Source organism: Mauremys reevesii, linkage group 2, assembly GCF_016161935.1.
Source record: "Mauremys reevesii isolate NIE-2019 linkage group 2, ASM1616193v1, whole genome shotgun sequence".
NCBI classification, from domain to species: Eukaryota; Metazoa; Chordata; order Testudines; family Geoemydidae; genus Mauremys; species Mauremys reevesii.
Genome location: NC_052624.1, coordinates 49,860,756 through 49,876,800, shown reverse-complemented (window position 1 = coordinate 49,876,800; position 16,045 = coordinate 49,860,756). Strand labels below are relative to the sequence as shown.

General features: G+C 38.5%; 1 protein-coding gene across 9 annotated transcripts in view; it reads left to right on the top strand.

Annotated features, from left to right (window-relative positions):
• Positions 1 to 16,045, top strand: part of ICA1 (islet cell autoantigen 1) — a 124,838-nt gene that overhangs the window by 49,094 nt on the left and 59,699 nt on the right. For all 9 annotated transcript variants that reach the window (XR_005593763.1, XM_039523090.1, XM_039523087.1 and 6 more), the window contains 2 exons: positions 12,909 to 13,034; positions 13,224 to 13,322. Coding sequence is in view for 8 of the 9 variants with exons in the window: in XM_039523090.1 (XP_039379024.1) it covers positions 12,909 to 13,034; positions 13,224 to 13,322 (225 nt within the window). In the remaining variant the exon portion in view is untranslated. The remainder of the gene's footprint in view (positions 1 to 12,908; positions 13,035 to 13,223; positions 13,323 to 16,045) is intronic.

Sequence of the window (16,045 nt, the reverse complement as noted above, 5' to 3'; positions counted from 1 at the left end):
CCGAAACTTATGGGAAACGGAAACCAAGAGTTTGAATGCATTGTTAACAGTATTTAATCATGGAACTAAGTGGAGAGAGAGAGAGATGCTGTATTAATTTTTCAGAGATCAAGAAGAGGAGATACAGGAAAAGGAGAATAAAAATAAAAATGGAGGGGGAAAATAAAAGTATAGAGCAAGAGAAGACAAAAGCAGCTTTTAGGTTACTGAACTTTATTCCTCCCTACACTTCACTGTGTTCTTCAGGAAAATGTTCCCCATTAATATGAGAGTGACAGATGGTTCTAGTCAGACAATTCAATTTGTTGCTTTGAGTTGAGTATGTAACTAGATTGACAGGACTCGTTTTTAAAAAAGTACAGCAGGTAACTGATTCCTTTTTCGCCCTCTTCCATTTCAAGCCCTGAATACTTAAACCTTACAGGTTAGTATTAGCGCACTGCTCTTTCACCAAACTGAGAAGGTCTGTGAATGCTGCAGAAAATAGTTTGATCCTTAAGGACAGGAACAGTCTAGTTGTATAGCAACATGTGTAGTCATCCCATGGCTGTGAAGGGATGTTTGCAGCATTGCCTCTTTGAAGAATTAGATGTGGAGATGGATTCTCTCTAGGGTTTTGGCAGCACTTTTTCCTATACCTCAACCACTGTACTCAATAGACTTGCATTTGGGAGTAAGAAATGTTGTGCACAATCATTTCTGTGTGGGTTTTTCAAATTCATGATAACTCTGAGATAGTCATTTCTGAATAATTCATTTTTAAATAGAGAGGTCATATGTTCATGCACAGAACTGTGCCCACATTGTCGCTTCAGGTATTTACCCATCCAAGCATATAATTGTGGTCATTACACGCTCCAGTGTAGATCTGCAGATGTGTGCTCATCTTTGTTCTGAAACCTTGGACTCTTAATGTATAAAATTGATCCACAACATTCAAATAAAACTGTCATTGAATTGAATATTTTCCTATTATATGAAATGTATGTGTTCTGCTTAAACATTACAGATTTAATCCATGGAAGCTTTGACACTTTTAGAAATTTCCAAGTTTTTCTCCTGAGTTTCACCCAAACCATGTTGCTGCTAATAGATAGAACTGGTAGAGCTGCCTCTTGTTGTTGTTGCCGCCTAACACTTCCCAATATGACTGTTTTCAATTGCTTATAAATTTGCCAGATGTTAACTGTCTGAGCTGAAATTTGCCATGCTGGGTGTCTCTAGGTGGAATTTTCATTTTTATTTATTTATTTATTTAAACAGAAGATGATTGCACAGAATTTTGCAAACACAAATAATTTACAACGTATATTCAGTGATTTTGCAAAAGTTCATTTTTTATAGAATAAATACACCAAACTTAAGAAAAATCCACCATTTTGTATTTTGTTAATGCATGCCGAATGTCTAGGAAAACTTTAAAGTAAGTGTGTGTGTGTGTGTGTGTGTGTGTGTGTGTGTGTGTGTGTGTGTGTGTGTGAGAGAGAGAGAGAGAGAGTCAGATATTACATAATACAGTAACATTTCTAAATATTTTGATATATAAGGATCTCTTGTTCCTTGTCACTCGAATGAATTTGTATACATGCAGTTATATAAATCCTATTTGTAAGTAGTTGGACTGTACAAAATCTCAACCTTGCAACAATTTTTTCCTTGAGCTTTCAGAACAAGAACTATCATAATGTTATGTATCTGTGCACAGTCAGCTATACCACTTGATTTAATACAGTAACTGGTAACAATAATAGGCTGTTGTCTTCTGTGTGGAGCTGTGGACAAGACACATGCCGCTGCTGCAGTATTTTTGTTTGTTTTTTTTTCTTTAAAGGTTTATGAATTGGCCAGATTTGGGCAGATCAGCAAAGTCATGTCCCTGACACTTTGGCCCCTAGCCAAATTTCAAGTCCATGCTTAAAGCATGGTGATGCTACAGATGGTCAGTGAAACAGTTGTAAGAATTTTTTTAACATGGGCAGAGCAACATTTTTTCCCTTAATCTCATTTATGAATTAGGGTTGTGCAGTAAAGGACGCTGTTGTCTGTACGATCCCTGCCTCGTTCGTTGCTGAATTTGGAAGGTGTGTAGTGATTGAGGCAGGGGATTGCAGGAAGAAGAATGGTGATTAGTTGGTTAAGGGAGTTGAATGCCATCCCAGAGAACTGGATTCTGTTGCCGTCTCTGGCATGACATTCCTATGTGATGCTGGGCAAGTCACCTAAGTCAACCTTTTCAGAGATGATCGCTAATCGTATGTTCCTCATTTTCTGGGTGCCAGCTGAGAGACACCTGGAACCAGATTTGCAGACGTTTTGAATGTTCACAACTGCAACTAAAGTTGGTTGGAGCTGTGCTTTGAACATACGAAGCGCTACAAAAATTCAAAGTACTCTTGAAAATAAGGCCCCTAGCTGTTTTAATTTGGGCACCCCAAATTAGTGGGCACTTCTGACCATTTTGGCCATAATTTTTCCGTGCCCTGATTGGTGGTGTATTTTATGTTGCTCTTTGTAATCAGGATTTTACAACCCCTCTTCACCTGGTCCTAGAGAGAGAGAGACAGTAGAACTTGTCTTTTTAAATTCCTTTATTTGCAGTTCACGCTGCAGCCCCTTCCTACATTCAGTGTTTCGTAGCTTGGCCAGCCAGTTAGAACTGCTTGTGCTGGACCTTGAGGTTCTTCCAGGAGAAAAAGGGCCTAAGGGCCTACTGTCCATCCTGTATCCAGAAAACCCACAGAAAAAAGAGAAGTAACTAATTAATTAAATTGGCTAAAATCTTGTAGTATACCAATAGGTTTCTCCAAGATCTGCTTCCTGCTCAAGCTTCTTATAAGAGGAGATATAGGCCATAACTCCTCTCCTTATAACCTAAATAATAAGACAATCATCACCAACCAAATCAAAAAAAAAGAACCTGAAAACAAAAGAAAGTAAAGAACCTGGGGAGTAGTTAGCAAAGAGCTGTGGTCATTGGAGAAGGGACAGGACACTTGAAAAGATAGGAGTGCCTGAGCAAGCGACAAGGGTAACTTTTTTCAGCTGCCCTCAGCATCGCAGTCTGATTGTTTATATGAACTGAATCATGTAACCTTCTGAGTTTTGTTTAGTGCTAACTTGTATGTTATATAATGTGAAATAGACCTCTTTATTAATACAAGCAAACTTCAAATTCAGTAGTCTGTAAAAATAAAAAAAATCAGTGCAAAAATGTATTTTGCGTCTTCTACTTCACTAATTAAATGACTGATAAGTAATTAATTTCTTATTGCTAAAAGCAACAGAATATATTCCTGAGCTTAGGAAGTTCCAGTAGAATGAATTTAATATATATTATATATCTGTTCCTTTAATACAGAGGAATATGTTAATCCAGGGGTCGGCAACATTTCAGGAGTGGTGTGCCGAGTCTTCATTTATTTACTCTAATTTAAGGTTTTGCGTGCCAGTAATACATATTAACATTTTTAGAAGGTCTCTTTCTATAAGTCTATAATATATAACTAAACTATTGTTGTATGTAAAGTAAATAAGGTTTTTAAAATGTTTAAGCAGCTTCATTTAAAATTCAATTAAAATGCAGAGCCCCCCGAACCAGTGGCCAGGACCCGGGCAGTGTGAGTGCCACTGAAAATCAGCCTGCGTGCCATAGGTTGTCTACCCCTGTATTAATCCTTCCATTGCTGCTTTGATATTTCTGATTTCACTGTGTGGTGTATGTCTGGCAGATCTAGGCTAATTGCCTTTTACTACTCAATTTTTGTGCCACCCATCATTGAAAATGGGTTTGAGCAATTGTATGTTGGATGGGAAGGAGAACAGGCGGGCTAGCATTAATGCTGTATCCTTGCTGGAGTCAGAGAATTGTTCACATCTGCCGATTGTCTGTGGTTATGAAATAAACAGTTATGATCATCACTTAATCATAATTATACTGAAGTTACATCTCTTCTGAGCCAAGAACCTCAAGCTAGTAAAATTTTACAAGCTTAGCACATGATTCTATATAAACTTGACATGAGGAGCAAATTTATTTTTTCCTGTAAACAAAATCCACAAAGATGTTGACACAACATGGCATGTGTCCATGATGCTAAGAGTTTCATACTGCCAGGTCTGTACAAAGTCTTTAAAAAAAAAAAGTGTAATCATCTTCTCCCAGGACTTAAAATATAAGCAGTGTCTGAACTCAAAAAATGCTCACTAGCATCTTTGCTTCCAATATTATATTAACATTTAAAAAATACAGATAGATAGCACTGCTAGCACAGCACTTCATAATTTAACACAAAGTTCCTTCCTTGCCCCAAATATCTTAACAGGATAAATAAAACAAGATATAGGAGGAGGGATTGCTAGAAGAGGTGGCTTTGAAGGAGGGAAGACACAAGAAGGTACCTAGCCAAGAGAACAGGAAGCCTGTTCCAGGTGTTGGTACAAGGCAAAAGCTTATTGGATGAAAGGATTGGGAAGGCTGTTAGGAAAGGAGAAGACTGAAGGAGAAAATGAGAGCAAATGGGTGGGGGTAGCTGTGTAGGGTGTTGTAAGTGAAGATGAGGCACCTGTCTGAATTAGGAAAAGATAGATGGTGGAGGTATCATCAGGAGGGGGATGTGATTGGAGTTGGTGACTAGCAGCATTTTGGATAGCCTGGAGGAAAGAGAGTGAGAGGTGAGAAGGAAGAGGTTACAGTAATTATTGGGGGGAGAATTCAGGAGTGGACAGAATTTTAGTAGTGGGGACAGTGAAGAAAAGGCAAAGTTTGGAGAGATTAGTGTCATGGTCCGGTATGTTGAGTGTGCTGAAGGAAGTGGAGAAAATTCACCATTTCCCCCTTCAGGTAGTAGATGCTAGACACAGCTCTGAAATAGGAGATGTAGGGTTGCTATCTCAATTTTTGGGAAGGAACGTAGAGCTCATATCATACTGCTCAGCAGAGAGCCTGCCTCAGTTGTAGGCAGCTGGAAGGGAGCCTGCAGCACGAAGCTAATACAATTTGAGGCAGTCCGGACAACACCCCACTTCTCATGTTGTCCTTGGAGAGAGTGAAAAAACCAACCACAAAAATTAATTGAGGGCTGCGGAAAATGACTTCTAGTGAGAGTCTTATAGAGCTCAATCTGGTTAACCTATCAGTAAGATTGAGAAGTGACTGGTTTACAGTGTAGAAGTACCTGCAGAGGGAGAAAATATCAGCTATTAAAGGGCTTTTTAATCTAGCAAGGAAGGAGTATCAAGAGCCAATGGTTGGAAGCCAGACAAATGCACATCTGAAGTAAGGCAGTGAAGGTGATTAACTAGTGGAACAAACTACCAAGGGAAGTGGTAGATTCTCCACTGATTGGCGTTTTAAAAAATAACAAGCAAACTGGATGCCTTTCTGGAAAGTATGCTTTACTCAGACACAAGTTATTGGCTCAATACCGAGGTACCTGGGTGAAATTTAATGGCCAATGTTATACAGAAGGTCAGACTAGATGATCTAATGGTCCTTTCTGGCCTTAGACTGTAAGAATCTTTCCAACACACTGCTTTCACCTAGGGACCCTATTGCTAGAGAGGTTTCACAGACTCCAAATACCACGGCAGGACACGGTGGACACCGAGATGAAGAACTGTGAACAGCTGATAATCAGTGGGAAAAATCACTGACAGATTTTAAGCCCAAGTGGTGGTCGTATTTTCAAGGACATCTCTGTAATGAAAACACAGCTAGAAATGTACTAATTAAATGAAAGCTGAGATAATCTTGCTCTTTATAAATTTACCAGTAGTGAGTAGTAGGGGTGGGAAGGGAATGTCTTTAGGCTTCATGGACCCCAAAGACTCATATCATCACAAGTCCATTCGTCTCATCTCCTTTAATATATTTACCTATTGTGCACTGTGAGGTATTTCAGGCACGCTTTGGAGGGAGGGGTTCTATTAAAGAATACCAGAGTTGTGTACTACTAATAAAAATAAAACAAGCAGAGCTACAAATACTTGTGTGGAGTTCTTCAAGATTATGGTTCTTCTATCCACATTTTAATAAGAGCCTAATTGAAAGGCCATTGAAGTCTATGGGCGTCTTTCCATTGACTTGAGTGGGCTTTGAATCAGGCACTAAGTGACCAAAAAAAAAAAAAAACCCCTCTGTGAGGCAAATCCTCAGCTGGTACAAATGGTCATAGCTCATTTAAAGTGAATGAAGTTATAACAATTTAAACTAGCGTAAAATCTGCCCTAATAGGCTTAATCTGCCATTGATTTTTAGGCAGAACTCAAAAGTGGTGATTCCTGGATTTCAGAAGTCTGTTACATATAAACACTTAGATCTTTTTAGTAAAGTGTTTTTAAAAATAGACAAATACACAAATAAAGTATATAGTAACTTCTGTTTCACTTTGTGTAGTATCCTAAAACTACAATACTATTTTAAAAGATGAATAAGAACTATTAATGTCATTAATTTAAAAATAAAATTGTGTATTTTAAAACTTAACCCAACATAAACATATTATTGTTTCTCTACTAGTTGTTCTACTTTGCTATCCAAGTGGATAGGGTTTTTAAAGACCTACTTACTAATGGATTTCAAAAACAGAGCTCTTTCACCCACCCTTAAAAGCATTTCAAGTTGTTCTGTTCCATTTTGGTAAATTACACTATAATTATAAAAATACATGTTTTAGATTCTGAGTCATGTACTCTTACAAAGAGATCAAGTTCCTTTATATATTGCTTCCTAACAATTCGGGGCTCTTCATTTTAATTTTAATGTATCATTTATGTAGTGCCAAAGAACAACATGGCTTTTACTTCTGTCGGTAAAGCTCTAGAAAGGATGATCAGTTTTCAAATGAAAAAATAATTTAAAACCCTTTTGTTCTGTAGCACCTTGTATACTGTAGAAGAGAGCGAGAGATTGATGGAACAAAACCAAGAAGCTTTCTTTTGTTCCTGGTAATATCATGGTCCTTAGAAACTGCATTATACTATCTTTCACTTGCTATGCGCTAGTTCAGGAGTACTCATTCTCATGTCAGAATGTAGTGTCCACATGAAATTTAATCCACACATCCCTTCCTCGCATGGTGTACACACACACTTTCTTATGTTTTTGGCTTCTATATTACCATTCAGATGGGGGAAGATGATGTTAAGACCTTTCCCATGAAAACTAGTGCACATAATGTGCAAAAAGCTGGAGTGTTAAGTAGATTTAGGGCCCCAGTCCTGCCTGCATTCAAGTTGGGGTGAGTTTTACAATAGTAAATTCCTTATTAAGATATACCTTATACATTACTAAAAAACTACCAGCTACCATAATGCATACTCAGTAACACTGCTGTAGTTTGAAGTTCCTCAGGATTTGTATTAGACAGGTAGTTATTAAGGGGGTTATGTCTAGAGTGTTTTCAGTTTGATGTAGGCCCAATCCTTCAAATGCTTACACATGTACTTAAATTACTAATCCTTGGGGCAGAACTTAAATTTAGTAATGTTTGGTTCCTAGGACATTAGGACCCAACCTGGTTGAGGCCTTCAGTAACTACCATAATATAAATGTTAAATAGTAGTAATAACAAGCATTACTGTTGAAATTCAATGGGAATAGTCACATATTAAAATAAAAAATGTGAATTACTGTCACAGGCTATTGTTTTTGTGCATGAATTAGAATTAAGTTTCATTTACGCCTCTCATTTTGATAATAAAGGTGGATGGAAAAATCTTGTTCTTGAATAAATAATGTCATTTGTGCGAAGGAAACTATCTACAAGACTGAATTTAACCTCATACCAGCTGAAATACAATGAGATAGTGGAAATATAGAGCCAGTGCAAATGACAGAGTTCAGAAGGTATAGTTGTTGGGGAGTGGGAGGATTAAAATGGTAGCATACCTTTTTACATGTTTGTTTTCTTTAAAATGACTCAGTCACAGTATACAGTATAAGCATAGTTAGATATATATCGAAATCATGGGAATTTAATTTATGAACAGAGTTGGCCATCAGCTCAAAAAATTCTTGATTTCAATTATGTTAAAAGAAATACAGCACTCAGGCAACCAGGGAGAGAAACTTTTCCCAATCGTTTGTTCACTAGCAGTTAAGATTTCAGCCCGGTTGTGTGACAGGAAAACGTGATTGTTCCAATTTCCAAGGTCTCATCTGGTTCTCAGGTAAATCAAACTGAAATGCTGTTGCTGCTATGATGATTTAAATTAAATAGCACTTTTTTACATTCTGTTCATTCCGTTATGGATTGTGTGACATTGTTTCTCAGTTTTCTATAATTTATTGTGTCTCTGACACCTTCGCTTTATCTGGTAGTTTTAGTTTTATTGCTGCTTTAATACAAATTAAAATGCTACAGCCTCCCGTGAGAACTTGGATTGATTGAGTAGGGAAATGTTATAGTTCAAATTCAAATAAAAAAATCTAATATTTAAGACTGATGGTAATATAAGTATAAAGTAGTGCATTCCAAATCCCTATTTTATAGGTTTCAGTGCAAGACTGTTAGCAGTCACTGTAGTAATATATCTGAATGTCAGGAATAGAAAATGATTTTTTGTTCAGTGCTTGGCACTTTAGTAACTAAAAGACAAGCAGTCAGAAGCTTTACAGATGGTGTTGGTGACATTGCAGGATTTGCTTGTATAGCAACCAGTTCTAATCTATGCTATGAAACTAAGCAACTACTGAGCACTACGTGCTGGGTACCTGCCTCTTTCACTGGGAAATCATAGAATATCAGGGGTGGAAGGGCGTATTTGGATTAGTGTAATTCACTTACGTAGTCAATAGAATCCTTTGACCCCTATCAGAATTCTTAAAAATCTCATCAGGGCCACAATCTTCGATACATTCATGTGCTGAACTTTCAAGACGTGAGCAAAGTTAAACATATGTGTAAGAGTTTGCAGGATCAGGGCCATGATGAAATGCTGTCATCAAAGTCATGGTGTATAGAGTAATCGCAGGGAAGGGAGACAATTAGGGTGTATTACACGAGCCCTTTATTTGAGAAGAGAACACACGGTTCTGTCAGTGCCTAATGAATTATGAGGTGTTAAGTAGATCGGGGTTCTCAAACTTCATTGCACTGAGACCCCCTTCTGACAACAAAAATTGCTACATGACCACAGGAGGAGTGGCCAAAGCCTGAACCCATCCAAGCCCCACTGCCCCGGGCGGGAGTGGGGCCCAAAACCGAAGTCCAAGACCTGCCGCGCTGGGTAGGGAGCCGGTAGCCCGAGCCCCACCGCCCAGGGCTGAAACCGAAGCCCGAGCCCCACCGCCCAGGGCTGAAGCCCTTGGGCTTCTGTCCCATGCAGTGGGGCTCAGGCTTTGGCCTTGGGCCAGCCTGACGCCTGCCCTGGCAACCCCACTGAAACGGGGTCATGACCCACTTTGGGTCCCGACCCACAGCTTGAGAACTGCTGAAGTAGGTTATGATTGTGTTAATTTTATTATTAATTCCTAAAGCCACAAATATTCTTAAAAGATGTTTGATGTAATTTGGATTATAAACGCATGTATAAACATACAAAAATAAGCAAAGACTCAAGATGATGTACCAGGCTGCATTCTCTCCTGAATTCTTGTACTGCTGTTGCAGAAAAAGAAGTCCCATTACTGACCAAACCTCCAGTAACTCAAAATACTAGATGAAATCAACTATTTAATAATTCTCAGTGATGTCTTGTCTTCCTTGTTTGGCAGGAAAAGTGTATGGCATTTGGTAACACAGCAGTACATTAAGTATTTTAATAATCAGTATTGACACACAAAACATATGGTCTTGAATTACACATTGGGTCAAGTGGATGAAATATTAGTCATCTTTGTTTTCTCTTTTGGAAGCTGAAAGATTTATAATCATAGATTCAGTTAGGATATAGGTATATAGTTTTGACATGTAGTATGTTACATAGAATCTTTAGAGGATGTATCCTGAGACAGGCCCCTAGGTTACAGAGAACATACAATGGTTTAATCATATACCACTAAAAGGGAAAAAAGCACATTTTCTGTGGTAATTTTATAACCTTTCCTTCAGTTGGAAAGTATTATTTTTAATAAATTGGAAACCTCACATACATCCTGATTCCAGTCTGTTATATAAAACCCTTGTGCAGATTTACAGTTCTGGAAATTAATAATTACGCATGCTGTCAGCAGGAATTATTCCTGTGGTCTGCTTTGTGTGTGACAGAATTTTAAGAAATGAACATTCTTTGCACACTTGGGATATCACTATGCAAGGTCATAGTGCCATTCATTGTTTTCTTGCAAAACACAGCATCCCGGCATATGGACTAGAGACCAGACTCTGATCTCAGTTGCACCGGTGTAAATCCAGAGTAACACCATACGCTTGTAACCCCATTGACATCAATGGAGCTGTTCTGGATATACAAGAGTGTAACTGAAACCAGAATTTGGTCCTAAGTCTCCAGTATATTTCCCAGAACCCCAGCACCTTTCCTATTCAAGTACCTCCATATAGCATTTCTTGGTAGCAAAAGCTATAGATAATCTGTGTTTAGACTGCCTTCTTTCATGTGCTTATAACTTCTTCCAAAATTCTTCTTTTAAGGTTGCATTTTTAAGTCTCAGTTGCTCTCTCTGTGTGTCTGTGGTGGGGGAGGGGAAATGGGAGAGTGAATTTTGAACAAAATGTACTCATTTGTATTGTTATGTGATGACAGGGGGAAATGTATTTGTGTTATGATTAAGATTTTTTTTTTAAAAGAAAATTTTGCACACAGGCTTCAGTAGCCAAGCCTTAAAACTGGCCTTTTGAAGTAGCTTAACTTCACTGTTCTCGAGTTTCTAGACTAACGCGGAATAAAATATACATTGGAACAAGCAATGTGAAGTTTCCTCCAAATACAGGGCTGAAGTACTATTTGTTGTAATATGGAATAAGTTAATACATAATATCAATATTCATTATGTGGGTGTGGTTTTTTTAAAATTAATTTATTTCATTTATTTTTGCCTGCCATTTCACTGTGGAGTTCTTTTGTTGGGTAAACTTTTTGCTTTGTAATTATGGTGGTATACAGGGAAATCAATAGAGGGGTGTATGTGTGCGATATTTCTCCAGTTCCTTAAAAGAAATTCGAGGAATTACATACAAAGATTTCCATTGATGTAATACTAAGGCAGACTTGCAGAACTGTCATGAAAATGAAACTCTGGTCAGGGGCGCCATGAGCTGAAATTTGAGTGCACCAAGGCATAATACCACTCACTCAAATTTGGCCCAACTGCTCCCCTGTCAAGACAGATAGGTAGCCAGGCCAAATTTGAGTGGTGGTGTGTCCCCGTGTGCCTGCTTCTCCCCTTCTCTCTCCCCCTCCCACCTTTGCAGTTCTTCCAACAGCCATGGGCAACAGCCACCCCCAGACTCTTGGCACCAGGAACCCTCAGTCTCCAGGAGGGTACAAGGTTTGATCCAGACTTTAGCACTTCCTGGGGGAGCAGAGTTACAGGAGGGTGGGGTTTGGGGCTCCTAGAACTACCTGGCCCCTGCTGCGTATGGTGCTCTGCAGCCTGATCACCTCTGTGGGTGAGAGCTCAGGGCTGGGTATGCGGTGGAGAGAGTTTGGAGTTGTGTGCAGGGCAGTGTAGGGGAAAGAGCAGGATGTGGGCTGGGGATAACTTGGTGCTGGGTGCAGGGCTGGTGTGGGGCAGCAGGAAGGGACTGTAGAGCTGGCTGCAGGGTGGAGATCATGAGTCTGAGTGTAGAGGCAGTGGGGGAGGGGAGGAAGAGTATGTGGGATGGAGAGCTTAGGGGTGGGTGCAGGGCAGAGGAGGGAAAATTCTGGGCTCCCTCCCTTAGGGAAAATTCTGGTTGCACCCCAACCCTATTCACAAAACATCCAGCTCAGCCTTTTACTCTGTTAGCTGCTGCTATTGCTAAAAGAACCAATACTTTACTGGCCTTCAAAACAAAAATTACTTGTTTAACAGACAAAATTGTGTGCTAATTCTGGAGAGTGGGTATGCAAAGGTTAATGTGAGCAGAAAACACAGTCCTGTGAAATTCTATATGCCTGCTTACCTACGATAAGAAGGTTCTGGTGTTTTTATCAAAAGTATAAAATGAACCTACCTATCTATTATAAAGAAAGATTAAAATTGAGAACTTTTGTAATAGAATTAAACTGTTAAATTGTAACGTCTACCATAGTCAGATATGAGCAACAATAGCCAGATGATGACTGTATAGTTTCATTCACATTGATCATAAAGAGCTTTATGCCTATTACAGCACATTTTTGACTGTCTGAAAGAGATGCATACATATATAACTATATATATTGAACTGCTAGGCACACAATAAATACTCTTGTTATAATGCATAATAAGGTGCATTCAGTTCCAAATAAGTTGATCATCCTTAAAGCTTTTGAATGTGTGTTCCTACAAACTGTTATTAAAAACAAGGACACTGTATATTGAACACATTATAAATAATAAATATTTAACATGCATTTTATGTAGTGTGTGTGTCAATATTAAAACATAACATCTTCAGTGAATGAATATAATTACTTATAGTAACTAAAAAGGACAAGAGAAAAATAAAACCATATGCTATCATGAATCAATCTGCTTAATTCTCATTTCACTGGGAGTTTTGTGCAACATTTGATAGCATGATAGGGGCCTTATATAGGTTTTTAACTAGTCCTGTTTTAACTAATTTTCTGAAAAGATTCTATACGTTTGCTGCATTGTTTTTCAGGGTTGTTTTTTTTTGCGGGAGGGGGGGTTGTTTTTTTGTTTTTAATAAGCTGCTAGGCTAGGTAGATGGAAGCAGAAAAAGTTTAAATAATTAAAAACCAGCTGCTCCAAACTCCCTCATCTCCTGTTTGTGATAAATGACTCTTTGTATTTGAAGGTTCAAGCACAAGTACGTCACGCAAAGCTAAATTTTGACAAACTGAAGACTGATGTGTGTCAGAAAGTGGATCTTCTTGGAGCGAGTAGATGTAACCTCCTGTCTCATGTTCTAACAACATATCAGGTATTCAAAGAACACTTTGACCTCAAGGGAAAGATTCCCTGTAATCTGTAAAACATGTTTTTCATATTACAGTAATATGACAATATGCTGATAAGTATAAGAATATCTAAATCGCTTGGGGGAATGAAAGTTAGCACTAAATACTGATTATTAAAGTAACATGATATTGAAATATTACTTTCTTTACAGACAACGCTGCTTCATTTTTGGGAAAAAACCTCACACACCATGGCAGCTATCCATGAAAGTTTCAAAGGTTATCAGCCATATGAATTCACTATGTTAAAGGTAAGGAACATACAGGTGTATTATTTTATGTATCCATTGATCAAGTGATTTGGTAATAAATGAGAGAAAAGCAGTACGCATTTTTTAGTTGCATGTTTATATCTAGGGGGTTTGTCATGGATTGCCAACAAGTGGTCATGGTGTGCAGTTTATCAAGTATACTAGCATTTCCTTTTGATAAATGCATATTGGCCAGCATATGGTTCCATATCAGCAAAGCAGCCCTATTCAGGATGGCATTTAAGCACTTGTTTAAAGTTTAAGCACATGCTCAAGCATTATCTCAAATAGTGATGTGCCCTAAGTGCTGAATCAGGATCAAAAAGAATAGCAGGCAAGCAGGACAAACTCTAGGTTTTACATTGTCCTCCACAATCCCACCAATTTTATGGCCACCATTTTGCTTTTCGCATTTGTTTTTATAAACAGCTCTTAAAAAATATCCTCTCATATTAAAAAGAACATCTGCATCTAAGTACCCACAAGGTGATTTTGGATGCTCAAGCTCTTTTTTTTTTTCTTTTCCTTTGCTTTGTTACAAATTCTGTGGTGGAATTTCAGGAGGGCAGTAGAACCTCTGAATCTGCCACGCTTGGAACAGAGGGCTGGACTCCATTCTCAGTGCTTATGTTCATGATCTCTTCTGCCCCACTGTAAAAATCACCCATCACTGTAATTTGAGGATTCACTAAAGAAACAGAATTTTTTTTGAAAAATCTGTCAACTGTTCAGTTAAAATTAGAGTAGCCACTTGCCCCGAAGGCATGTAACTACCTGATCCCATTTGCACCAAATAAATAGGGATGGGGAGAAGATGGAAGTATTTCCGTCCAGGAGGGATTTGGGGAAGAGATAGGCGAGCTGCAAGAAGCAGGAAAGTCAAGAATGAATGACTTGTGACAATACGATATTGATTGAGACAACCTAGCTTTAAAACAATTCCAGGTCAGACCCTCAATTGTGTGTGTGTGTCAAACGCAGAATAACCAGTTGGTCCACATTTCACTAGTCAGTCCTTGCAGCTTCACTATAGGCCCCAAAGTGGGGAGAGACTTGAGGTTAGGGCTTTATGGAGAGTTACCTCACAACCCCAAAGAGCCCATAGGGATTTATGGTTGCCAATCCTCCAGGATGGTCCGGGAGTCTCCAGGAATTAAAGATTAATCTTTAATTAAAATTGTCATGTGATGAAACCTCCAGGAATACGTCCAACCAAAATTGGCAGCCCTAGGTCTGCTGGTGCAACAGCTCAAAAAAATCTGATTTGCTAACCTCCACTGACCAAGGAACAGCAAAAATAAATCAAGGGCCCATTTCTGAGCCTGATTAAAGCATCATAAAGCTGCCATAATGCCTGCCTAACTAGCCGGAGGAGGAATCCATGAGTCCTCAGATACCATAGTGGCTCCACTATGGCTCCATCCCACCTCTTTCAGCCCCCAGTGCAGAAGACTGGGATCATGGCCAGGACAGCCCTGTGTGATAAAAACAGTAGGCAGCTGGGCGTATATAATAGCCTTGAGGCTGCTACAAGTAGCACACAGGATCAAGTTGATCCCCAGTTAGTCCCAGGATCAGGCAGGGCATAAAGCCACTGTTGTTTCCCCTCACTCAGCTGCCTCAAGTGCAGCTCAGGCACATCTCAAGTTTGGGGGCAAAGTCTCTGATTTGGATCCCCTATTTGGTAGCATGATTGCTAGAGTACTGTGCCCGACCATGCTACACCGAAGGTAGTTTACTAACTTTCTTTTCTTATGCTTTGAAGCAAACAAATATACTTCTTGTTGAATACTGTGACTTTTTTTTTCTGTTGGTATTATAGTATTTGCTCTTCTAGCAGTCTAAGAAAGTGAGATTCCTCTGCATGTATGATAAGTAACTAGCCAGATATTGTTCAGATCTCAGTATATGGGACACATTTTGGATGTCATGCTGAGAGTGAACTTGGGCAGCCAACATGCTTATTTCCATGCATAAAAGATCCCTGTGGTGGAGGATGGTAGATAGGCAACGCTATTCTGATTTTACTCTTCTTCTGTGATATATTTGATTATAATTAAAATTGGATTTGGACTCAGTGACTCAAAGAAGTGGGCTCTAGATTGTTTGTGTGTGTGTGTGTGTCTCTCTGTGTATGATGAAGTCTCTTAAAACAAACTACAGCCATAAAAATTAATGTGAATATTCCTCAATATAGCATTTATAGCTCTTGCCTCATAATGAGAATCCTTATAATTTGTAGAGCTGGCCTCCCATGTTGAGAAAATATAGCTCCTTGTTTTTTGCTATGACATTTTACCATGCTGAGAACATCATGCTGATCGCTGTTGTGGGATTTTCAGCATAGAACTACATGAAGGGTTAGTGGAAACGTTTAAGAAAATAACTAAATATTTGGGATAGAAGATTAGACTAGTTGTCTTTTAATATCAGCAATTTCTTTCTTATGGTAGCTATTACAATGACTACTTTCTATGGTACACCAAAGTTTTTATTTAAAAAAAAAATTAATATGTTATGGTTTCTTTCTTTAAACAATCTGTGTTACTAAACTAATTTTACAATTGTGGAGAATGAATAGATTTTAATTTAAATCTGTAGGTCATCATATTTCATTTATTCATTTCAAGTACATGAATAGTAACAATCTAGCTTTTTTTAGAAAGCTGAGTGAATGGACGATAGATTCATATCCCCATAATGTCAATAGATGGCTATAGAGA